Below are 27,358 nucleotides of genomic sequence, written 5' to 3'. Positions count from 1 at the left end.
ATGGTGTCTTGTGATGTCTGTCACCTGGCCAAACATGTTAGGGCTTCATATCCTTTGTCTAGCCATCGGTCTAATGAGGTATTTGCCATGATTCATTTTGATGTGTGGGGGCCTTCAGGGATTCCTTCTTATCATGGTTTTCAGTATTTTATCACTTTTATAGATGATTGTTCTTGTAACACTATTGTCTACTTGTTGAAAGACAGTAGTGAAGTTCCTACTGCCATAGAGACTTTCATTGCTTATGTGGAAACTCAATATGGAGCATCTGTTAAGACCTTTCGATCTGACAATGCTCGTGAGTATATGTGTCAGTCTGTTGATAGCTTCTTTCGAAAAAAGGAAATTGTTCATGAGACTTCCTGTAGTTATACTCCTCCTCAAAATGGAGTTGCTGAACGAAAGAATCGTCAGTTATTGAATATGACTTGAGCTCTTCTTTTTCAACGTCATGTTCCAAAAAGGTATTGGGGGAATGCTGTGTTGACCAGTGCGTATCTTATAAACCGTTTGCCTAGTCGTGTGTTGAATGGGCAGACGCCTCACTCTATGTTATCGGGGAATCGTGAACCTTTCTCTCTTCCACCAAGAGTCTTTGGCTGTGTTTGCTTTATTCACAATCATAGTCCTCACATTAAAAAGTTTGATCCAAGGTCTATTAAGGGCATATTTCTAGGTTATTCTCCCACTCAAAAAGTTGTTGGCTGTGTTTGCCTATGTTACCAAAGATGTCACTTTACTTGAACATGCTTCCTATTTTGGTGAAAATCCTCTTCGGAGGGAGAATTCTATGTCAAAGGAAGAGTATTCTCCGAGTCAGGAAATTCAGTTTACAGATTTTTTGGACTACATGCGTGAATCTGTTGGTCCTTCTATTGAGGTGCTTGAACAAGAGAAAAATGGAGAGTGTTCTACTGGGGCAGAAGAGGAATGCAATCGTTTGTTTGGGCAAGTTTACTCTAGGCGAAGAGTCTGTACAGATGAGATGACAGGTTGTGAGAATTCTACTCCCAATCCAGTTAGTCCTTCCCTGGATGACCCAAGTCGTGCTCAGAAGTAACCTGTTGAAGAAGAGATTCAGACTGTTGCTGCAAGTGAAGAGCTTCCTATCGCCCTGCGAAAGGGTGTCTGGTCATGTACTCAACATCCTATTGGTAACTTTGTTTCATATTCTAAACTGAGCAAAGACTACAAATGTTTTGTATCTTCTCTTTCTTTGGCTATGATTCCCAGGAATGCTGTTGAGGCTCAGAGTGATTCCAAGTGGACTTAAGCAATGCAAAAAGAGATGGAAGCCATGAGAAGAAACATACATGGGAAGTTGTAAAGATTCCTGAGGCGGCTCACTTGGTTGGATCTAAGTGGGTCTACACCATCAAGTACAAACCAGATGGAAGTATTGAAAGATACAAAGCTCGTCTTGTAGCCAAGGGGTTTAGTCAGAAATATGGGATTGATTACTTGAGACATTTGCTCCTGTTGCGAAGATGAAGACTGTCAGAGTCATTATCTCCTTAGCTATGATGAAGGAGTGGAAGATGTACCAAATTGATGTCAAGAACGCTTTTCTCAGTGGAGACCTTGAAGAGGAAGTATATATGTGTATGCCTCTAGGATATGAGGAACGTGGAAAATGTTGCAAGCTAAGGAAAGCTTTATATGGGCTCAAGCAATCTCCTCGAGCATGGTTTGAACGACTTAGACTTGTCATGAGACAATGTGGATACCATCAAGGGAATGGAGATCATACACTCTTTGTGAAGAAAAATGAGAAAAATGTTACTATTTTGTTGGTATATGTTGATGATATGATTGTCACAGGTGATGATGAAGATGGAATAATTAAGTTAAAGAAACTGTTGGCGATCGAGTTTGATCTCAAGGACCTTGGTAAGTTGAAATATTTCCTTGGCATTGAAATTGCTAGGTCTAGGACTAGCCTCGTGCTAAATCAACGGAAGTATACTCTAGATTTGTTAAAGGAGACCGAGAAACTGGGGTGTAGACCAGCTTCTACTCCTCTAGATGCTGGTCATAAGCTAAGTCTTAGAGATGGGGAGTCTCTCTGCGAAGAGGCCAAAAGAAGATATCAATGTCTTGTAGGGAAGTTGATTTATCTTACTCTCACTAGACCTGATATTACATTTGTTGTGAATGTGATGAGTCAGTTCATGCATGCTCCCACAGATGCCCACTTGAAGGCTGTTGACAGGATCTTGTGCTACTTGAAGAGAAATCCTGGCAAAGGTCTTTTGTATGTCAAGCAAGACACTCTCGGGATTGAAGGTTATTCAGATGCAGACTGGGCAGGCTGTATTGACACTAGGAGGTCCACCTTTGGCTATTGTATTTATTTGGGAGGGAATCTCATAGTGTAGAGAAGTAAAAGGCAAGATGTTTGTTCTCGTTCCAGTGCTGAAGTAGAATACAGAGCAATGGCTATGGGAGTTTCAGAGCTTTTATGACTAAAAGTATTGTTGATTGATATTGGTATAAAGGTTGAAGAACCAATGAAGATGTATTGCGATAACAAGTCTGCAATCAACTTGGCTAACAACCATTTGCTTCATGACCGAACAAAGCATGTTGAGATTGACCGGCATTTCATTCGAGAGAGAATTGATGCTAAAGAACTTGTACTTCCTTACATGAGATCTGAAGACCAAACAGTTGATGTTCTGACTAAAGCTCTATCTTCGACTTCGTTCGAGAGAAATGTATCCAAGTTGGGCATGTTTGATATGTATGCCCAACTTGAAGGGGAGTGTTGAAGTATGTTAAACGGGTCTCGGGACCGGGTCCGGATCCATACCTGATCCATCTTGTAGCCCTTGTTGGGCATTACTTAAGTCCTGTAACCCTAATCCTTATGGTTAATGAAATCTTAAGAGAGAGAGAGTCTGGCGGTTAATGGGCAACCAGCTCCTCCTCATCCGTGGTTTTTTTCCTCTTGTTGAGGGTTTTTCCACGTTACATCGTGTTCCTCGTATTCTCTTTCTTTGTGCTTGTGTTTCTACAATATTGATTGGGAACCAGGTGACTCATATACCAGACTCAATGAGAATAATCTAGGTCGTCAATTCTAAGCCGATCAAATGATGGAGATTAAGTTGAAAAAAATAGAAGCCAAGTTGTTTGTTCAAGAGACTAAAATACCCTTCAAAGGAGGCAATTGTTGTCGTTTAAAGAAACTGATTTGTTTCCTTCTCTCTTTTTCTCTCTCCCCTTCTTTGAGAGGTAATTTAGTCTCTTCAAAAAACAACTTGGCTTCCATCTTATCAACTTAATTTCTACGGTCTTATCTGCTTAGAATTGAACACCCATATGTTTTCCATTATTAATTAGAGTGTAATAGCTACTTGTTTTCCCAACATACCAGACTTTGATGTGAATCATCTAGGCTGTTGATGCATTGGTATCAAACAGTAGAGATTAAGTTGCAAATAAAGAAGTTAAGACATTTTCTTAAGAGTCTGAAATACCCTTTAAAGGAGAAGAGAGAGTGAGAAAGAGGGAAACAAATATGTTTCCATAAACTACATATATATATATATATATATATATGTGTGTGTGTGTGTGTGTGTGTGTGTGTGAGAGAGAGAGAGAGAGAGAGAGAAAGAGAGAGAGAGAGAGAGAAACTTAAGACAGTTTAAGGTTTCTACTCATTTTATTAAAAAAACATTCAACAAAATATGGTTATAAAAATGTCAAAAAATATCATAATTTAAAATATAAAAATATGCAAACAAAATAATGCAAAAAAAAAATGAAAAATCACCTAATTATACAAAACGCAAAGAAAAATATGGTAAAACACATATTTCTTTGGGAATATTCAACAACATATTAAAGATTCGGGGATTCTCACAAAACCTAATTATTCTATATTGTCATTGTTAAGATGTGTTTATATTCAGTTTTAGGTTTAAGAGGGTACTTTTGTAAATAACTTTTTCTTTAGATGGTTCTCTTGTATCTTCTCTCTCTCTCTCCTCTAGTCTATATAAAGAGGAGTTAGGGCAGATTTCGAGGTTAATCAAAGTATAATCTTCTCCTAATTTATCATGGTATCAGAGCTCCAGCCGCCTCCTCCTCAGCGCGTCGTCGCTGATTGAGCGGTGCCAGCCGCTGCCTGATCACGACCGTCGCTGCTCTTCCGCCCGCCAGTCCATCTCCGCCCATCGCCGCCGCTTGCATCGCTGCTCTCTCCGCCCGTCGCCGCCTGACCACGACCAGCATCGCCCGCCGCCGCCTGCTCGCGTCTCGCAGCATCTCCGCCCGTCGCTGCCATCTTCGCCCGTCGTTTCTGCCTGCTCTCGCAGCATCTCTGCACCGCCGCTGCTTCGCTGCTGCCCTGCACCGTCGCTGCTCTCCACCGCTGCTTGCCGCTGCCTGCCACCGCTGCTTCGCTGTCGTCTCTGGTATCTCTCCTTGTTCTTCTTCGTCGGCTTGTGTCTGATCAGCGTTGTCAGCTTGTTATTACCTCCTCTTCCAGCCGATCAGCCTTATGGATTACTCCGTGCGTTTGACTGCTATTGCTTGATGATCAGCATGTTGTCTTTACATATGTGATTCTATTCCTTGTTGCCTGCACTTCTTATTCCGTGGCTCGGTGTCCTCCTTTGTGTTGAAAGATGTCTGAAATTAGCAGTGGAGCTAATACCTCTTCCTTTGCATCGTCGGGAGAGATGAAGAATTCCCCATTTTCCAGCATTATCACCAAAATGGATGGGGGAAATTACGAGATGTGGGCCATGCAGGTAAAAAGAACCTTGATCGCTCATGAGAAGGAACATCTCATATTGGAGCCCGAGCCCGTACAGAAGGTAGGAAAATATACTACTTGGTTTAAAGATAATTCGTTGGTTATGGTATGGATTGTTGGTACTCTTTCTCAAGACATTGCAAATGAAGTCTTGCATAAGGAAAGTGCAAAGGATATGTGGGATTCCCTTGCAGCCACCTATTCACAAGCAAGGAATGAAACAAGAATTATGCAGCTTCATCATGATATTCATCAGATGCGACAAGATGGTCGACCTCTTCATACTTATTATTCTAGTCTCAAGTCCATGTTTGAGAGACTAAATAGCTACTTTCCTGCATGTAAGTGTGAACAACAAAAGGCATATAGAGATATGCTTATGGTAGGGGTATTTCTCTCTGGATTAGACTCTGTTTATGAATCAGCAAAGAATCAGATGCTCACTAGTCCCTCGATTCCTCCTATTGATGAGGCTTATAGTAGGCTAAGCAGAATTCCAATCCCTGCGTCGACTGTTCTTGATACCACTTCTGCTATGCTTGCTACTCGTGGCAGAGGTGGGTCCCTCTTTGCCAGAGGACGAGGATACCGTGGTCGTGGCAATACCACTTCGCGCCCAGTATGTCAGTTTTGTCATCGCATTGGTCACACTGTGGATAAGTGTTGGCAGAAACATGGTCGTCCAGCTGTTGCAAATCAGACTGTATTTACTAATTCTCCAGAGCAGCCTCAGAATCAGCATACTGTTTCCTCCAGTGAGTTACGTGCAGATGATATTATCTCTCAGTTGAGAAACTTGATTGGTGATAGAACTCAACAAGCTCCTGATCCGACCACCTCTACTATCACTACTGCTGCCAGTGCGTCTTCATCTGGTATGTATTCTGACTATACTCCTGCTACTGACACTACAGATTGGCTCATTGACTCGGGTGCATTGACACATCTCTGTGGAGACAAGGCCCAGTTTACTTCTTATGTCCCTACTCCACCTGGTCGCTCGGTTATTCTAGCAGATGGCAAATATTCTCCAGTTGTTGGACATGGAGAGGTCCAACTTACTTCATCATTGCCGTTGCAACATGTTCTTCATGCACCAGAATTCCCACATAGCCTACTGTCTATCAGTCAGATTACCAGATATTTAAACTGTCGTGCGATATTTGACTCCTCTTCTCTTGTGTTTCAGGATATACTGACGGGCAGGGTGATTGGCAGTGGCCGTGAACAGGGAGGTCTTTACAGGCTAGTGCATCCCTTTCCCTTTGCTGGGTCTACCTCTTCAGGGTCATCCTCATCCTAGGCTTATACTTGGCATTTACGTTTTGGACATCTACCGTTTCAGAAACTGCTGCATGTTCTTCCTCAGCTGTCTCCTAAGTCTTCTTTTCAATGTGAGTCTTGTCAGTTGGGCAAACACCATCGGTCATCCTTTCCTTCGCGGCCCAGTAGAAGTAGCCATTCTGTGTTTGAGTTACTTCATTTTGATGTTTGGGGCCCGAGTCGTACACCTGATCTTCAAGGTCATCGATATTATCTTGTTGCTGTCGATGACCATAGTCGTGTTAGTTGGGTTTTTCTTATGAGAATAAATCTGAAGTGGGTCATGTAATCAAAAATTTTATCAATGAAATTCTGACTCAGTTTAATACTTGTGTCAAAATTGTGCGCTCTGACAATGCTCTTGAGTTCTGTGCTTCCTCTTTAGAACAATTTTTCAGGGATAAGGGTATCATCTACCAAACCTCTTGTGCCTATACCTCCCAACAAAATGGGGTTGCTGAAAGGAAACACCGTCATATTCTTGATGTTGCCAGAACCATTATCATACATAGCCATGTTCCTCATTCCTACTGGGGAGATGCTGTTCTCACAGCATGTTATCTTATTAATCGTATGTCGTCATCTGTGTTGGGAGACCTTATTCCTATCTCTGTCCTCTTTCCTGACAGAGACTTGTTTTCTGTTCCACCTCGTGTTTTTGGATGTGTTGCCTTTGTTCAGTTGCTTGGTCCTGGGAGAGATAAGTTGTCTCCTCGGGCTATCAAAACGATCTTTGTTGGTTATTCCCGCACTCAAAAGGGATATCGATGTTATGATCCTTCTACTCGTCGATATTATGTGAGTGCTGATGTTACATTCTTTGAGTCAACCTCCTTCTTCTCCCCAAATGGAACTCAATTAAGGGCGCCTGAAGTGAATGATGAAGTCCATTTTCCTCTACCTCTCATGAGTTGTCCAAAACCAGTTGATTCACGCTTTGGGGCTGTCTACCAACGTCGTACTAAACCTGTTGCGCCTGCTCACTGTGCACCTGTGCCTTCACCTAGCACGCCCAAGGTCATTCCTGACACAAACTCTGCTGACAATTTTTTATGTAATGATGACACAGGAGAATGTCACGAGCAGGTTCATGCTCCTAATGAACTTGATATGCCCATTGTTCAAAGGAAAGGCAAACGCAGTTGCACTTTGCATCCTATCTCTGGTCACTTATCCATGGATAGACATGGTATCAGAGACATGGATAGACAGGGGGAGTGTCTATCCATGGATAAGTGACCAGAGATAGGATGCAAAGTGCAACTGCGTTTGCCTTTCCTTTGAGCAATGGGCATATCAAGTTCATTAGGAGCATGAACCTGCTCTGATACCTTCTCTCCTGTGGCACGACATGCTTCTTTACGGATTCTCCTTGCTGTGGTTGTCAGCAAGAATTGGTCCCTATCACAGCTTGATGTCAAAAATGCCTTTCTCTATGGTGACTTACATGAAGAAGTGTATATGCAGCAACCACCAGGGTTTGTTGCTGAGGGGGAGTGTCAGAAAGTGTGCAGATTGCGAAAGGCGATTTATGGTCTGAAACAGAGTCCTCGAGCTTGGTTTCAGAAATTGTCAGAGAATATTGAGAATGAGGGCTTCAGACGTTCTTCGGCCGATCATTCCCTCTTTGTCAAGAAGACTTCTACAGGTACGGTGATAGTTCTCGTCTATGTTGATGATATCATTGTTACAGGGGATGATGATCAAGGGATTTCCAACATCAAGGATGTCCTTGGACAACACTTTGTCACCAAGAACCTTGGTGAACTACGTTATTTCCTCGGTATTGAGTTTGCCAGAAATCGAAAGGGTCTTATCATGTGCCAGAGGAAATACGTTACTGATGTTTTGCAAGAGACAGGGATGCTGGGGTGTCGACCTGCATCCACGCCTATGGATATCAATACCCGCTTATATGATGATGATACTGAAGATGTTGATGCGAGACAGTATAGAGGGATTGTTGGGAAGCTCCTATACATCACTGTTACTCGACCTGACATTGCCTATGCTGTTAGCAGAGTGAGTCAATTTATGGATAAGCCCAAGAAAGTTCATTGGGATGCTGCTATGATGATTCTTAGGTATCTAAAGAATTCACCAGGAACGGGACTCTTCTTTCAGAATGGTACCTCACTCACTATATCTGTGTATGTTGATGCCGACTATGCGGGATGCCCCTCAGACAGAAAATCCACCACTGGATTTTGTGTGTTTATTGGATCCAACTTGGTTACATGGAAGAGTAAGAAGCAAACTGTGGTTGCCAGATCAAGTGCAGAATCTGAGTATAGAGCTATGGCTCAGGGTACTGCTGAAGTTATGTGGGTTAGATCCCTGATGGTGGATCTTACTGTCGAAGTGCCTCTTCCTATGCAATTGTTATGTGATAACAAAGCTGCACTGTTTATTGCTAATAATCCGGTTTTTCATGAAAGAACCAAGCATGTTGAAGTAGATTGTCACTACACCAGAGACATGATTCAAAAGGGGTTTGTAAGTACCTCACACATTTCAACTACAGGGCAAACGGCTGATATCTTTACTAAGGCTCTTGCAAGGGGACCATTCCAAAGCTGCTGTTCCAAGTTGAGCCTATTTGACATATACGCTCCAACTTGAGGGGGAGTGTTAAGATGTGTTTATATTCAGTTTTAGGTTTAAGAGGGTACTTTTGTAAATAACTTTTTCTTTAGATGGTTCTCTTGTATCTTCTCTCTCTCTCTCCTCTAGTCTATATAAAGAGGAGTTAGGGCAGATTTCGAGGTTAATCAAAGTATAATCTTCTCCTAATTTATCAGTCATTATAAAAACACCTAAGTTTTGAAATGTTATTCAAAATAACTTCCCATCAGTTGAACCTAGGTCATCACAATCTTGAACTAACAACATATAGTGACTAAAATTCCTAAGTATAAACAAATTATATGTTGATTAATTTGTATTAGCTAGACTTTTTAACCATATGAAGTAACATTATCAATTCATGTTCAACTACATTCAAACTCACGATATATTTGAAAAAAAAAAAAAGTAAAAAGTTATATTTATCACGTTTTGTCCCATCCTTTTCCATTTTTCTTTTTTTCAGAGATTAGAGACATCACAGATTCACTTTTAAACTTCAATAAATTATTTATTATCATTCTTATCATCATTAAGACATTATATTTATCATTTTATCTAGTTTTTTAATGTCTTATTATTAGTTTCTCATTTGTTATATTTTTTAAATTTTTCAAAAATTTGTTGAGTTCTACCCCCAATTTTTCCAAGGAAAACAGCTTTGTTGAAAAAGACCCAAGAAAAACCTCACTCTTAAGAACCCAAGAATGACATTTCTGAATACAAATGCAAAGTATCATTAATATTATCAATTTGTTTTTAACTATATCCAAACCATCATTTCTATTAATTGGTTAGTGATTTTTCATTAATGCTAGAAAATTATGCAACAAAGATTTAGTTGTATTTGTAAAATGAAACGTATTTCTCACATTCTTTTTTTATAGAGTAAAGTTTATTTGACACAAATAAACTTATGGCTGCTTTTGATTAATCATGAAAAACTGAGATTTGTTTTTAAAAATCTAAAAGGAAATTAAGGATGTTTTCTAATAATTTTTTGCTGTTCAAGTGTGTTGCTTCACAATTTTTTTGTTTCCAGAATCACTTGTGCACAAGGGAATATAAGTATTGGGTCCATGTGACACAATAAAGATCTTTTGAACAGAAGTATATACCTGTTTTTAGATACTCAGGAGGAGTGAAGGCCAAATTAGTACTATAGCTTTTTCCATCTCTACTATTCTTCATCAGCCCAAAGCATGATAACCTCGAATTACCATCCTGTCAAATGCTAACATGCAATAAGATAATCCTACAATAATTAAACCCAAAAACTATATTCCGTCAAATCACAGATATCCGTTCAATGATGCTCACCTCATCAAACAAAACTCTATATGGATTGAGATCATGATATAGAGCCCGTCCCTTACTGCCGCAGTACTCTAAAGCTTGTGCGAGATGAAGTGCAACTCTTAAACGCATTGTCCATTGCATAGGTTGAGTCTCCCCTGCATTTGCACAACTGATCAAAATCTCCAAACTTGTATATACGGATAACACCAGGACAACAGACAAACAAGGCACTCTGTAAGCATCTCATTGTAAAAGCTAAAGCAAACGATATAAGAGTTGAAGCAAGCAACTCCTAGACTAGTAAAAACTGCTATGGATGGTTCTAGCATATTTATATGTAAAGATACCATAGGGTTACACTGGTTTAGTCATTTGAAACCCTAAAGAACAAGCAACACCAAGAATGCATATACATCAAGGGCCCAAAATCACCTTGATATAGTTCTATGACTATGTTCAGGCAAGCAAAGCATGTACCTAGTTACTAAAGGAGAGAAAAATGAGAAACTGGCCATCTGAATATACAGAGTAGATTACAAGGTCAACATAATGCTCAAAATTAAAGTCTACAAATTTCTAATTTTTACAGCCAAGATAAGTCTTGAAACTGAGGAATATGCACAGGAATTTTTGACAGAAGGGAAACTGATGATAAGAAGACACAAGTAGAATGACATTTAATGAGGCCCAACTCTATTACTTAGTGCAGCAGTTACACACAATATTGTAAGAAATTCAAGCACCAATATCTGAGTTCTGAAATCAGCATTCACACAGGAATATAGAGAGAAAAAGATTGAACAAGAAGAAGATGAGGAGAAGAAGCCATAACCAAAATGGTTTGCACGGCCTCTATTTATAATCTCATTTCCAGAATTTTAAGAGTTTCCAATCGTAGAATCCTAAGAGATTTCATAAGCTACAAGGACATTAATTACATCATAGAATCCTAGGAGACTTCACATATTACAAGGATATTAACTATAGACTCTTCACATGTTACAAGGACATTAAATATCTTAACATATTTTACAAGGATGTGGAATCCTAAGAGACTCCTCTTCAACGTGCTGGTGAAGGATTTATAGTTTAACAAATATTGTCAGAAATTAAAACATAATGTGCAAATTGTTGGTTGTCATGCAGTTTAAGTTCACCTTCATATATCCACTTTTATTATGTGGAGAGAAGACACAATAGTTGTTGAACAAGAATCACACTGATTCAAAGCAATCCAACTTACAATGGAAAAGGTGCTTTGCTAGAGTATCATTGGGCATATATTCAGCAACAAGCAATCTTTCATCACCTTCACAACAGCATCCAATCAAATTTGCAAGTCTAACATTGCGAAGTTGACCAACAGCTTTAGATTCTTCCTGTATATAAGAAGTAAAATGCTGAATTCAAGAATAACCTTTTTCACATGACACAAAGAGCATTATTTTCAATATTGGTGCAACCTAGAGGACTCAAACCTAGACCATGCTTGACCAGATAAAAACGATGTAACAGACAATGAATTATTCAGATATTTGCATTGTTTGTGCCACATTTTAGTTCTTGGTAGATGCAGTTGCACTCTTTCAACTTCCTTTCTTGCTTGAATTTGACAATTTTTATTCTCAAATAATATAACACTACTTTACAGAACACTAAGTATGCATTAATCACGAGAAGAAGTATGTGGTTCGTGGAATGTTAAGGAAAAGTCCAACCACTGAGACCAGTTACACAAAACGCTGATCAATAGTGCAATCAGCGGAATGCAAATTTTGCCTTTCAATCAAATTCAGTGAAAGGGCTTTCAAATGAGGGAAAGAATCAACCAAACTAGAAGATTTTATAACATATGAAAAACAATCAATTAAAATCTGTATGTATCATTATACACGTACAATTTAGATGTCCATTGATCCTTTGTTGACCAAGAGAAAGCAGCTGAACCCTTTTAGACTTGTTTGGGTTGCCAACCAGAGATACCTATTGTCCATCTCCATGGAAACTCCCAGTAGTTCCTCCCTTCGAAGGCATGAAAATCTCTACATGTCTCCAGCAGTTATGGCAAGGATGCAGACCCCACACATGAACACAAGCTCCTTTAATTTTAAGGCTTTTAAGCCAAACACATGGTGATATATGTAGACCCGTGGCGGACCGAGGCAGATGTTTATACCCAATACATTTCATATTGCATATATACAGACCCAGACAACTGACAAAAGTTACACAAGTTCATATATCCTCTTTCCCAAGCATAAGAGTAACTTCTTATTTGTTACAGCCTTACATGTAATGCACAAAGAGGGAGAGAGAGAGATTCAACACTCAGGAACAAACAATCAGAAACATCAAATATGAAGGAAAGAAAGATTAGGAAGGATGACAAAAGACTAACAAATAGGACCATATCAACTAAGGTGGAAAATGGTAAGCATCATACACAGTTTAACTTGATGATTCTGCAATCATGCTTGTCCTCTGTCTTATAGGTAATAGGAGATTCTTCCTCTTAAGTAATTTGAAGAAAGAAGTTTTATCACCCATTTGGTAAATAAACCCCTTTTTCAACATTCCAAGTTAGAAAAACACAGAAGTGAGGTGTCTAGACATAAATTTAGGACATCCCCGAAAGGTCCCATATCTACAGGAGTGGCAGCCTATTTTGCATGAGCATGGGCACAGATGTCAACAGAGTTTGATTAATACCCAAGTGCTCTTAGTTGCAACATGCATCTGGTTATGACATAGAAAACATGGATATGGTGTGTCTTTCAGTGGGTCCATGTTACACAGGTATACCATCCATTCACATCCATCAGAGTACTTGACTACAACTCTGTTTGAAGTTTGCTCCAATGAGTCTAGTTCGCAGACGAACCATTAAGATTCCCTCTTCCAGTTTTTCTCCAAACAACAGCTAAACTGCCAACGCATGTAAAACTACACTTGTTCGTTTAAGTCAAACATAGGACTAAAATTTATATTGTTAAGTCATGGCCCGATAAATGTGAAAAGCAGCTGCTTCATGCACAGTGAAAGTGCATCTTATTTCAAAATTCAAACACAACAAACTGGATGAAGAGAACAAGTCAACCATGTTAAAGAATGACCAGATGGGTTTGGATCTTGATCCAGACCCAAACGCATCAAAAATAGGTGCTGTTTCATTTCTGTTTCATTTCTCACGTGCCTTTATGTTTCAGTAATGGCATATGAAGTAATTTAGTATACCCTTTTGGTTTATTACTCTGTCCTTGTATCTAACATGAGATAATAAAGTTTAAGGTTGAGACTGCGTGAAGCTATGTCACATAGGTATGGGTACGGGTGCCGGTACGGGTACCGGTGCGGGTACGGACCATTTTCAAAAAATTTGGGTGCGGGGGTACGGCCGTACACACATGCAGCCATACATATATATATATATATATATCAAAAAATTTCAAACAGAATAACATATTCACACATATATATATATATATATATATCAAAAAATTACAAACAGAATAGCATATTCATAAATCATGATTCAAAACTCAGTGTGGAAGTAATTAACATACAAATATTTCAGCTAAACAGAAGCCATGGTTAAAGAGGAAATGCTAAACAGGTAAACAGAACATAAACAAGTCAAACTGTAAAACAGTAAAAGTCGGTGCAGGCTGCAGCCAAAAATTACTGATTTAATCATTTTAATGATTAAAAAAACATAACAGTTGGAACAGAAACATAGCATTATAGCCTATAATGCTATTTTTCTATTCTAAGTGTATTTATAGCAGGCTTAGCAGCACTCATAAGCCTTGAGTGGCTTTCTGGCAGAGTCTTGATGACCGACACCAAGAAAACAGAGACAGAAAACAAATAAAAACAGTCCATAGAACATTCACTTATTCAGAAGACAGACCAAATTAAGATGCATCGTTAAAAATTTTAAACGAACAACAAGAAAACAAAAAAACGTACAAACGAAATCAAAACGACATACAATAGATTAATAAAACAAAGAAAGGGACTGTAAGATGGGATTTGAAGAACCAGATCAAGCTGTTAGCGTATGGGGATCGGGTCTGTTCAGACCCGATCCATTCTCTTTATATCCACACGCCTAAAGTTACTAGGCGGTGGCTCTCTTGTAATATTTTATATTTTTATGTACAAATCTGTTGTAACCTATTAGGGTTATTGATTAATTAAAGGATCAAGGAACGCAGGGCTGTGTTAAGCCGGCTGCTCCATTTCCTCCATCGTCTTCTTTCATCCTCTCCTTTCAATGTATCTGATTTGCATACGGAGAGACGAGTTCTTTGTGAAGATTCTAACATGGTATCAGAGCCAAGTTGCATCGTCCTCCGGTGAGTGATTTCAGTTTGATGTGATTAGCCCTAATCTGCCCTAAATTCTTTCCTTTCTGGCGTGGTTATCCCTCTTTTCAGTTTCTGCCCTAAATCTTGCGTGATTTGCCCAACTACCGAACGTATGGTTGTAATCGCCGCCGGAGGAACAAGTTGCCGCCGACCATCGAAAACACAAGCGTCAGTCGAGAGGATTCACAAAAAATAAGCAAAATACCGTCGCCAACGCCACCTACCGTCACCGGTTGCCGCCTGCCGTCGCCGCTTGCCATCGCCGGTCGCTGCCTGCCGTCGCCGCCATTCGCCCACTGTAGTTGCCAGTCGCCAAAGAGATTGCTGCAGTCGGTGAGAAATGCGTCGAAGGAGGAAGAAGACGTCTTTGGGGTTTAGGGTTTTCAACCATTTTAACGTTACATGATGTTTAAAACGTTAAAAACTGAAAATCATTAAAATAAAAAATGGACAACTATGGACTCGGTCAAAGTTGACCGAGTCCGAAATTGGACAAAATTGAACCCTGGTACGTTGACCGTACCCGATACCGTGTTGACCGCACTAGAGGCGCACACACGGGCGTACCGGTACCGTGCGGGTACTCCTCCTTAAGAGGAGTACCCGTGTGACATAGGCGTGAAGTTATGGCAGTCATCTCCCTTCTCTCCTCTTGTCTTCTTCTTCCTTATTTTTTGCAAGACTGAACTGCGGTGAATATCAAGACTGATATTCCAAAAACTGACAAACCAAACACAAGTGTGTAAAGGGAAAACAAAGAAGAAAAGGAAACAAAGAGATGACTATTAAACCCAATCTTGTAGAAGCTTGACATAGCTTACCAAGGTTTGAAGCTATGAATGAAGAGATGGGTAGAAGCTATGAATGAAGAGATGGAGGCACTCCATGAATTCAAGACTTAGGAAATTGTTCCAAGGCCTCAAGGGAAGAATGTAGTTGGCTCCAAGTGGATATATAAAATCAAACACAAACCAAATGGAAGTATTGGTAGATAAAGGTTTTACACAACAGTTTGGAGTTTGGACAAGACTATGATGTGATCTTCAGTCCAGTGGTGAAAATGGGCTCAATTCACATCATCGTCTCATTGGCAGTTGGATCATGGTTGGAAGCTTAGCCAACTAGATGTTAAAAATGCATTCTTGCATGGAGACTTGAAAGAAGACGTATACATGAAACAACCACCAGGTATGCAGAGAAAGACGCTGCAAATTGGGTATGTAGGCTTTGCAAGTCCCTTTATGGTTTAAAGCAAGCGTCTCAGTCGTGGTTTGATAGTTTTTCCCAACAAATTTAACAATATGGTTTCCATAGAAGTACTTTGACCATTCTCTCTTTATTTATCAAAGCAAGAACATCTCTACTTGGTTTCTCATATATGTTGATGATATTGCTATCACTGGAAGTTGTGACAGTCATATTTGTGAAGTAAATAATTTTTTTTATGAAGAGTTTTAAAATGAAAGGTTTAGGAGAGTTAAGATATATTCTTGATGTGGAGATTGATAGACAACAAGATACCTTGACATTGACACTGTAGAAATACACTCTGGATCTTTTGAGCAAGACAGGCATGATAAATTCTAGACCTGTTAGCAATGTTGTAAAAGGCGAGAAAACGAGGTGAGGCGAGGCGAGGCGTTAATTGAAGCATAAGCTTCACGGACAAATTTGTGAATTATATAATTAATATAAAAATAATAACAAAACTGAAAAAAGTGACTACAATACTAAGACTATCAATAAAGAACAATACACAACATGACTACAATATTATTTTAAGAAGTAATAACATATGACAAACTAAATGCAAAATAACTAATCAACTTCATTTAAATATATAATGATTGTCTACCACAATCAATCAATTACCATCGCCATGTTCTTTAACTTGATAACCATACTAATGTACAAGCAGTTTTTGCGTCATTGTAGGTCGAGATGTTGGGTTAATCTTGTTATGCTTACATAAAAACAAACTTTTGTCTTTTTGGGACAGGCTAATGATAACCGAATGTTGTTTTCACTGTAAGGAGGGTTACATTGAACTGGTCGTTTAATCTTTACTTGTAAGACAGAAATTTGGATGGTCATCGATGCACCAACACGATCAACCTATGCACCTAAGCACAGCAAATCTGATTTAGGATCAGATACAATGGATCAGACCACCCAACCCAAATAAAACAATGGAGATTCAAATTTCTAAGTCCACTGCTGCTATCGATAAGGATATGACTGCAATGCGTGAAGAAAATAGGTTCAAGAGGGCGGCCCCGAAACTCCCCTCCACCTCCCCCTCTCTCTTTCGGCCACGAAATAAAAAGAAGGCATGAACAGCCGAGCGGTATCAGACACCTTATCTCGAAAGGGCAGAGAAAATAGCTTCAGGAGGGATGCCAGTCATGGGCCACACAGAAAGATGGTGGCCATGGCCAGCGCCGGCCATGAACCGAAGTGTTGAGACAAGAGACAAGAGAGACTTACAGTTGCAATGGAATGATGGATTTTTGACATTGGCGATGGCTCCGGCAGCCGCAACTTCCTCCACCCTCTAATAATTTCACGGGTGCAGGAATGGTTGAATTTACAGGTGATTTGAGATTGATGATAAGAGATTTAGGAATACAAACCTGTTAAATTAGGGCTACACGTGAAGCCCCTTTACCATTTTTATTTAATTATAAATTTTTTTAATTAAAAAAACTAATATTCCGACTTTGTCCTTGAGGCGTACGCCTCAAGCGTGGAACGTACCACAGGTAGAGGCATACGCCTCAACCAAGTGAGGCGCATGCTTCAGGGATGCGCGCTCCTCCCTGCCTCAAGGCGTTTTTTCTCAAAAACGCCTTGAGTTGTGTTTTTTTTTTCTTGAAGCGTACGCTTCTTATAACATTGCCTGTTAGTACTCTTAGTGCATCAAATCAAAAGTTGAGCTTAGAGGAAGAGAATTTATATCATGACCCTACAAGGTATTGCAACATTGTTGGCATGTTACAATACCTTACCTTCACTCGGCCAGATATTGTATATTCCGTGAATCAAGTGTCACAATTTATGCATGCTCCTAAAAACAGTCATATGGACGTTGTTAAATGAATCTTAAGGTATCTGAAAAGCACAATTGGAGATGAGCTTGTCTATTGCAAGAGTGATTCTTCTTGTAAAAGACGTGAGCTAATTACTTATACAGATGCAAATTGGGCAGAAGATCCAGATGAGAGGAGATCAGTTTCAGGCTATTGTATTTTTATTGGAAGAAATCTTGTTATTTGGAGTAGTCGAAAACAAAAAGCCATAGTCTGATCTAGTACAGAAGTTGAATATATGTCTATAACAGCAGGGCCAGCCGAAGCTACATGGCTAAAAAATTTATTGGGTGAATTAGGAGAGCCTATTACTCGATCCTCCTTATTGTGTGACAATCAAAGTGCCATCAACATAGCTTTTCATTTCATTCTTCATAGTAGGATGAACCACATTGAGATTAATCAACACCTCATTCATCAAAAGGTTCAGCACAAGGAGACTGAGCCATGTTACATTCAAACCGATAATCAAGTTGCTAATTTACTTACGAAGGTTTTGACTAGTCATCAATTTTGGTTTCTCAAGAACAATTTGTGCGTGATAAAAGGAACATGCACAACGTGAGGGAGAATGTTAAAAGATGACCAGATGGGTTTGGATCTTATTCCAGAACCAAACCCATCAAAAATAGGTTGTTTCATTTCTGTTTTATTTCTTACGTGCCTTTATGTTTCATTAATGGCATATGAAGTAATTTGGTGTACCCTTTTGGTTTATTATTTTGGCCTTGTATCTACTGTGAGATAATAAAGTTTAAGGTCGAGACTGCATGAAGTTATGGCAGTCATCTCCCTTCTCTCCTCTTGTCTTCTTCTTCCTCAGTTTTTGTAAGATAGAACTGCAGTGAATATGATATACCAAAAACTGACAAACCAAACACAGGTGTGTAAAAGGAAAACAAAAAAGAAAAGGAAACAAAGAGATGACTATTAAACCCAATCTTGTAGAAGCTTGAAATAGCTTACCAAGGTTTGAAAAGTTAAAACCGAATGACTTGGGAGTTGGGACTTGACTTTGAGTGAATTGGCCAGTGACTCGCCACATCAACTGTGATAGCCTGGTTTCTGTAACTTCCTTTCTCACATCAAGTATAAGTATGTATATGATAGAAACCAAGTTTTTAAAAAATTAAAATTCTACTCTGTCACACGGACTCTTCAAAAAAGGGGCCGCACCCGTGTCGACACGACGCTAGAGCTGGTGCTGATACGGGTGCGGCTCTGACACACACCCCAACCGCATCTTTTCTTATGCATGTTCAAAATATTTTCTATTCTTTCTTTCTTCTCATTGCCTCTTTCTTTCTTTACGTACAGTAATAAAAGTAAAAAAAAAAGGACAAATTAAGCTAAGAAACAAACTAAAATTATATATATTATGAATACATACATTTATATATATATAATAAATATATTATATATATACATCCTTGCCGCACCCTTGCACCCAAATTTTTTGGGACACACAGCGTCAGCACCCGCACCCCGCACTCATGTGACATAGATTCTACTGCTAAATAAATTTTATTTTGGCCCCAGTAAAAATTTTGAAAATTATAATGGCCCCCCTCTTGAAAAAATCTATGCTCCACCACTATATATGTATATGCATCTGTTATGTGTAATATAGTGAAACTTTGATAGAATATGTATGTATTTATGTGCATGAGTTTGTGTGCATAAAAAGAAAAAATCAATATCATTTATATAGTTTTTTTGTGTTTGTTATCAATTCCTGGTTTTCCCATTCATTTGGCCACTCTATGAACTAAATTACCAAGTCAGTCAAATTGGTTAACTTAGAGCCGAGTTAGACACTGTAGCTGACAAGCCCATCCTACTAGGTCATTTTATTTAGTTATTTTAAAATTTGATATGCTAGACTTCCATTAGGAACTGGCTGAGAATGATCCTGTTTGTTCAACTTTGCATGCTTCCAGGAGAGACTTGAGAGAGTATGGCACAAACAGTATAATATTTACTAGACAACTCTATCAAACTTGTTGTTGGTTATAGCATAAGTATGTTCCCTCTTCTACATTTCCAGCCTGATATGAATCTTGACACCTTGGAAAGCAGGAGTGGCGCACAAGATTTCAGGATCCTGTCAACATATGTACACACAGACTGCATTCACAAACATTTTCATCTCTCAATTCAAAGGAGAGAAGCTGCACTGATCCTTGGAGAGGGTTAATTACCAGAAACTGCCTTGGATCAGGCCATGCTGATCTATTGAAGCGTTTGACTGCAATTTTTTTATTATCCAGTTTTCCTTTATAAACAATGTTTGGACCTTTCTCACCATGCTCAGACACAATGTTCTCCACAGAAAAGCCTGATGTAGCAAACCTGAGTTGATCAAGAGAGAATTCCATAAAGAAAGGCAAGTGACCCTCCTCATCCTTAACCTCATTCTCTGCAAGAAGTAATAGCATGAAAATAAACACAAAAACAAAATATCGAACAACAGATACTATTGTACACAGACAAGATAATACCAACCAGCATCAGAAACTTCAAGAACAGCTCCCTTACAGTGGCAAGGGCATAAAGTGAACTTTGAGCTGTGGCAACCCATCTCTGCACAATCTATAAAAAGATTATGAATCCAAAAGAGAAGTTCCCATCCAAAAAATTTAAGGTCTTCCACTCTCCAGAAGAAAAAAGTATGATGATCTCATCTTCCTTCAAATAGAATTCCTCTTCCAGTCTTTGCACTGACCTGAAACAATCATTAGCTAGAATCCTTAAGAGTTAAGACAATGTCCTTGAAGAAAAGTTCTCACTGCTCAAAACATTTCCAACATGGAGGAAACCCATTCATGATCCGACGACAGATCAGAAACTCCATGCAACAGGAGGAGCTCATCTTCTTTCCATAATATTGCCTCCAAACCAAGGACAAGCAAAACTAACTATCAGTACCCACAATCAAACAGAAACGACCTACTGCAAACAGAATGTGTGTGAGTGAGTGTGAGTGTGTGTTTGAGAGAGAGAGAGAGAGAGAATTTGAGTGTTGAAGAAGTTTGCAATGCAAATAAGTAAATTCCACAAAAATATCTGGAATCTTCCATCAAATCAAGATCTCCACTCCTCCCCATAAAGAACGAAGTTAACAGTTACCCAAAAAGATATTCACACAAAAAGAGTTAACTATATCGACACCGGATGACTATGAAGCTCTTGATCAGCAAATCTCACAAGCCACTGAGAATTTAATCAGAAGCAAACGACAAAACAACACTCAACAACATATTTCAGCAGAGGGGAAAAACATAAACATAAAGTCCACTTTTTTACTCTCAAGGTCAGCAATCGTGCCAACCCCACGCACAGCTTCCAGCTTCTTTACCCTCTTGTCAAAATCCATCTGGTTTCCATGAAACTAGACGTTCTATAGCCATTGTGCCGCTGATTTCCACCTAATCGAAACTCCAGCCTAGAAACTAATAGAAACAGTTGACTCATTCAGTTTTTGACATAAAATTCACCACCAAAAAAAAAAAAGAAAAACTCTGTCCTGGTCAAACTTCATATGGTAAGAACCTCAGCTTCGGCCGCTTTCCCAGACGAGAGATTAAACATTGGGTAAATAAAGCACGTCCCTTGCAGTTCATAATCAAATTTCGCTAGTCTACATGCAAGATTCCGATGCAGATCAAGCTTTGTCAGTAACCAAGCTCCCACTACCTAAGAAGCATAGCAGCTACCATAACCGAACAGAAGCCCGTCAAGAGAGAGATATATATATATAGAGAGAGAGAGAGAAAGAGTCTCACCACAAGAAGGCTTAGCTTATCTCCACCTTATCCTGACAGATATTCGGGAAGGGGCATGTTTGCACTTGGTCGAATTTCTTTCCAGATCGAAGTCGTTCCCCTCCCAACACCTTACCCCCACTACCTCCAAAAGCAAACCGGGAAAGAGAAACTAATTCCTCTGTTTCCCTCTCAAATTCCCAACGAAATCTGCGTGAAAGGCTGCAACAAAGAGGAAAGGGACTTAGAATTTTCCTTACAGAGAGAGAGGAGGAGAAGGAGAAAAAAGAAAAAGGAGTCAGAGGTTTAGCTTTTTCACCAGACCCCAGGTAGGAGGAAGAGAACGACACAGAGACTGTCGAAGAAACCAACCTTTCATAAGCACCTCCCTTTCGCCGTCCCGCTTTCCTTCTCCTCTCTCTCCTTTTTCTTCGCTTCTTCTTTTCTTCGTTTGTTTTCTTGCTTTCAGGTTCCCTTCGGCCTCGGTTTCAAAACCTCAGGACAGGAAAGAGCGTGGCACAGACGGCCTTAAGCGAGTGGCGACCGACCCAGCAATAAGCAACAAGCTCCCCGCGCCCTTCGTCCCGTCTACTCTTACCCTTGTGGTGAGCAATGACGATTCAGGAGATGCCATTGCCGCTCCTTTCTTCTCTCCTCTTCTCTTCCCAACCGGCGAGTGCAGAGACCCTATTTCTCTCACTTTCGCTCCGCACTCCTCAACTTGCTTTACTGCTTCTGTAGTCCTTCGCGCTGAGACAGAGCAGTGCTGTCATGAAATATATCATATGAACACGGAACATCGTATCCATATATTTATATGTGTTTCATGAATATACAACAATTTAAGATAAGATTCGTAAAACAATTAATATGTTACGGAGCGTTTGATGAGGCATGAATCGTAGGATTCTAAAATTAAAATTCTTATATTTGATGGAAGAAGATTTGATTCCGAATTCTAAATTATGACTCTAATTTATGATGCCGAATTATGATCCCAAAATTATAGAATTTTTTCCGTTTTTCAATAGGTTACATGTCATGATGGTTTCATTTATTTTAAAATTGTAATTTCATTTGTATCAAACACATCATTTTCAAGTATTAAATCAAAATTCATACTATTAAATACAAAACAAAACTAGAACTAAAATTTTGATTCCAATTTTAGTCTAAGGTAGAATTTTGATGATAGCCGTCAAAGGCCCCTCATTTTTATTCTATAAAATTGGATTAGGTAACAATTAGATTCAATCTAAGAGACCCTTTTATTCCTCGGATGGTCTAGAATAGCTTGAAATATATGGAATAAATGGGTTGCACTATGATTCAACCCATGCCTCAGGGCATTAGCAGTTGAAACATTTATGGGACACCGTGACAAAGGAGCAAGTATTTGAGGGTGTATTAGATCTCATCATTGCACAATACTAGAGGAATCAATATTCAAATTTTTGCTTTTGATAACACTCCACCATACATTGATGGAAACGTAGATGATCCACCTTTTTTTTTTGTGTGAAAACAAATAAAAAAAAAGTACCTGACCATAACCATGGAAGAAAGGGTTTCAAGGGACGAAAACCCTTCCCAAGTAGGATTGGCCATTAGCCCTACAAATACCATTTTGGGGTGTGGGCAACGCTAATGTCCACCTAAGAGAGCCAAAACCGCCTCCCAAAAGAGTAGTTTTATACTAAAAATGGGGCTTGTCAGCGTGTAGGCCCTTGCTCAATGCATTTGCGCGCGTGTGGGGCCACGATTGGCCGCCCGAGCACACGATCGTGCGCTATAGCATCACGTGATCGCATCACATGACTTTGCATCGTGCGACTGTGCAACACGTGACCGCACGACGGGTGACTTTTCTTTTTTAAAAGAATAAAATAAAAATAAATAAATAAATAAATAAGGGATGTTCATATAAAAAGCATAAAACCATTTTTTTAAAATGTGTATAAAAATAGGTTTTGTTACAAATGGGAGGGTTGACTTTGTTTTGAGTGACGCCCAGCTTGTTTTAAATCTGGATTAGTTTTAATTGGTCGTTGATGCATTCTAGTGAGTGATTAAGCTCAAAACACATTTTGACGTGAAAAAAAAACATAAAAAAAAGAAGGTCAGTGCATGCACACAAGACACTCAATAACATCAAATTTTGTTGTTTTTATCTTAGCTTTAGATTTTGAGTTTAAAATGTTTGATTTGGATCTAGACTTGGGGTTTTGGATTTAATTTAAATCCGGGAGATAGATTTTGGATTTGAATCTCACGTTTAAAGTTGGGTTTTGAATTTGAATTTTTTATTTATGTTCAGACATGGGTTTAGAGATCCATTTTGGATCGAATAGTCACAACTTTGTTTTGGGTCTAAAATTGGACTAGCATTGGGCTGAGGATCGACAATTTAAATCCAAATAACTTAAAATTTCGTTTGGGTAAAAATAAAATACAATCTTTTTGGAAAAATTTGAGGTGATAACACTTCCTTTGTATTTATAATAACATAGATTAGAAAGATAGAAAAAGAATTGTTGATAAAATGAAAATTTATAACAAAATTTGATGACAAGAAGTCCCCTAGATACAAGAAAAAACTACAAGAACAAAATAGAAGAAAGAAATATACAAGATAGCAACACAATAAGAGGGGTAAGGAGAGAGTGGATACACAGAGTAGTAGAGTTACCCAATAGGAAACGAAAGTCGGTGCCATAGCCAAATAGTAAAGTGGACATCCTCCTACACAAGGCATGCGGTAGAATCCAACGATGAGGAGGTACCCCTGAGACCCTATTGTTGCACTCCTCCTAAATATGTCTCTAACATAATATAAGTCACAGCGTCCAGACATGACCCCATGAAAAGGACAAATGGAGGGAAGGATATTAAATGAAAGGAAGCGAATGGAGGGCGGATCTAGAAGGCTATGAAAGTACGTACCAGATCCTACACATGTGATTGATTTTTAAGGTATTCAGGTGCAAAATGATTTGACAATGGAAGAAAAACCTATTAGAATTGTGGATCAAAGAGAGCAAGTGCTTCGTACGAAGAGAATTCCTTTAGTAAGGGTGGAATGGCAACACCATGGGTTGAAGAAAAGCACGTGGGAACTTGAGGAGGATATGCGAAAGAAGTACCTGCATCTGTTCTTACATTGAGGTATGATCTAAATTTCGAGGACGAAATTTTATTTAAGGAAGGTAGGATCTAACGTTATTCTGTTTCTGGGCAGGTCAGATCGGGACCCAGACCCGGACCCAAAATCATTGGCGTGAAGGGCGCCCGACGTGAGAGCCCTTCTCCCTCGCCTTTTCCTCTTCTCCCCCATCTTTCTCCTGGATGCCTCTCGTGCCAGCGCAGAGAAGAAGAAGAAGACGGTGGTGGTGCAGGGTGGCGGCGGTGGTGCAGGTAAGCCTTTCTATCTCTCCGCCTCTTCCTCCTTCCTCGCCCTTCTTCTCCTCCTCCCCCTTGCATAGACTTTTCCCTCGCCGTCAACACCCTCTCTCTGGCCATCTCCCTCTTTTCTCTCGTGCTCCTCACTTGCACCTCCCTCTACGGTCTCTCTTACTCCCTCTGTTCGTTTCTCCCCAACTGTCTGAACCCTCTCTACTTGCCCCCTCTTCTCTCACTGCACTTCCTCTCCACACCGCCAGCCTCCTCCCACTCACAGCTCCCGTGCTCTCTCTCTCAGTCCTAGCTTCCCTCTCCTTCGTTGTTCCTTGCCTCCCCCAACAGAATCAATCCATTAGCCGAACTCCTCCTCTTGAGCATAGTTTTACTTTTCTCACTAGTTGTGGCTGTTGGATTGGAATTGCAGTTTGGGGTTGCATCTTTCTCTTCATAGCAGCGAATAGAAGGCATTGTGGTGGCGGCATTGCATGATTTTAGCTGTTTGAGGACCTCTCTAACTCGTGAGGTGGCTGCCGGAAGGATTACAACAGTCTAGACTCTTGTTTTGGGGTGAGTAAGGTATAATTGAGCCTATTTTATTGTATATTTTTCTTTGAAACACGTATAATTATTGTTTGAGCATGCTAGAAGGTAGAATTGATGATTTGGGATGCATGTTAGCGACTTTGCTTTTTGGGGAAAGTGTAGGATTATGTTGGAGAAGCGTTGATTCATGTCTATAATAATCATTTAAGTATGATGGGTTAATTTTCGAAGCAATAGGGAAGCATGGTAGAGATTTGAAGTGGGTGAGAAAATTTAGAATCGTTTTGATGAGCATGTGGCACAAGCTTTTGTCAATGGGCGTATTGCGGTGTCAGTTGGAGAAGAACATGTAAATTGGGTGTATTTGTGAGGAAGACGCTTTAACTATATAAAACATTTAAGAATGTGTTAAGAATGGATTGATCGAAGCATTGAGTTTTGACGTTTGGTGGCAACGGCAAGAAGTTGGGAGGTGGCCTATTAGAAGGCTTGTAGTTTGACACTACCTGTCAACACCTTCTTGAGGCGATGACATGTGCCTCAATGATTTTGTTTTATATTTGTTTGGATCGATAAGTTAATTAGTAGAAATCTGATCTTTTGTTTATGTCTGTAGGTACACCGGGCACGTACCATCGACCTTGAGCTACCAGATTCGAAGCTCGAGGCATTTTGAAGAGTTTTGTGAATGCGCCACAAGTATGACGGCATTCCAGGCAAATCACTGCCTGGGGCAAATGTGTATTCCTAGGATCGTGGGATCCTAGGATTGTGATGTGAATTGATTGATTGTTTTGTCAATGAATGTATGTATGCATGCACATGATTTGATACATGATATGAATTGTTTTTGAAAGGCTATTAGTAGTTTGTTTTGAAAATGTGACGCATTTGCATGTGCATGCTAGAATTGATAATTGTTTAGAACAGATGAGGTGAGGTATCAAGTTGAGCGTCTCATCGACCCCAATTGTGCATCAGAAAGTATCCTACAATGATAATTGCATAGAAAAGCTACGAGGCAATCACAAATCGAGACTACTCTATGTGGTTTGGCTAAGGTTTTCAAAGATGTGATTGATGTGATAATTGATGTGAATGTTGTGTTTTGTTGCATGCACATTGCCGTGGGCAATGATGCAAATGAATGAATTGGAGGGTAGTTGTACTGTATTGCTATGATGGCTAGCTAAGAAAGTAAATTATATGTGTAGCCATCGTGTGGAGGCATTTGGAGATATGAGTGCACTCGAGGAGTGAACAAACCTCATGAGCTAGCTGGTCATTTTGTGATTGTGTTTCCATAATATTAACTAAAAATGAATAAGAGATGAGAGGCCAGTGAGATATGGCCATGTGTTTGGGAGACGTTCCGCTTTTGCCACTGGTCTCGCCTATTCGGAGCGCAGGCGGTGCAAGGCCCCAGGGTACTGTTATGTGTTGTGCTTGGAGCGTTGGGCTCCCGCCTTCCCAACCTGGGTGTCTTATGGAAGACTGAGTATCTCTCCTTGGAATTCACACATCCATGGATGAGTGCTCTACCACTGCAGTGGGTGAATGGATCCATATTGTTCTGGGCCACCACGGAGATTGTCTCTTGGCTGTAGGCCGCCCGTGGTGTGCACGTGCTTGTGTTTGCATCCACAGGAACTGTCAATTCACTAAAGTTAATGAAAATGAAAAGTATATGAATGTGATGCATGTGTTTGATGTGCATGTGAATGATATGAATGAAATAATATGTTTAAGCATGCCTTGCATGTGATTGAAATTGTGCTACTGTGGCCCTTGAGTGGCCTTTACATGTCGTGGTCTATGTTAGGGGTTTTCTTGGCAAATGATGTGGCTAAGCCCTGACACGACATGATGATAGATCGTGTTTATGATTGTTCTCATAGTTGAGCCCATACCTAAAGGGTTTGGGGGATTTATTGGCTTGCTGCCATACTGCGAAGACTAAGCCTTCAGTTGTTTTCTTTTTCAGGTTTTGGCAGATCAGGGGTAGCAGGTTGATCAGATGACTTTACTCACGTTCTACTGGGGAGGTTTTGAGTTTTGTTTTCTTTTGTAGTGCCGGCGCGTCTTGGTTTGATTGTATTGATGTCTTGTTTTTGTTAGACATCAATTATATGGTTTGAGACATTTTTGTAGTACACATAAATGTGATTTTGTATGAATCAA

The 27,358-nt window shown here is 39.7% G+C and overlaps 1 protein-coding gene across 8 annotated transcripts in view; it reads right to left on the bottom strand.

Moving 5' to 3' along the window:
• LOC116265698 (serine/threonine-protein kinase BSK5-like) overlaps window positions 1-22,010 on the bottom strand; it is a 38,793-nt gene extending 16,783 nt beyond the window's left edge. For 3 of the 8 annotated variants that reach the window (XM_031646502.2, XM_031646501.2, XM_050080926.1), the window contains exons 1-7: window positions 21,608-22,010; window positions 21,257-21,457; window positions 19,977-20,196; window positions 19,673-19,890; window positions 11,256-11,391; window positions 10,034-10,167; window positions 9,832-9,937 (exon numbers count right to left, since the gene is read on the bottom strand). In XM_031646502.2, coding sequence (XP_031502362.1) covers window positions 9,832-9,937; window positions 10,034-10,167; window positions 11,256-11,391; window positions 19,673-19,890; window positions 19,977-20,052 — 670 coding nt within the window. In that variant the 5' untranslated portion in view covers window positions 20,053-20,196; window positions 21,257-21,457; window positions 21,608-22,010. The other 5 variants (XM_031646503.2, XM_031646506.2, XM_050080928.1 and 2 more) reach the window with 5 other exon arrangements.
• Between the last annotated feature and the right edge of the window lie 5,348 nt (window positions 22,011-27,358).

Source organism: Nymphaea colorata, chromosome 12 (assembly GCF_008831285.2).
Source record: "Nymphaea colorata isolate Beijing-Zhang1983 chromosome 12, ASM883128v2, whole genome shotgun sequence".
Lineage (NCBI taxonomy): Eukaryota > Viridiplantae > Streptophyta > Magnoliopsida > Nymphaeales > Nymphaeaceae > Nymphaea > Nymphaea colorata.
Note: the sequence above shows the minus strand (reverse complement) of the source record. Positions and strands in the feature narration are given on the sequence as shown.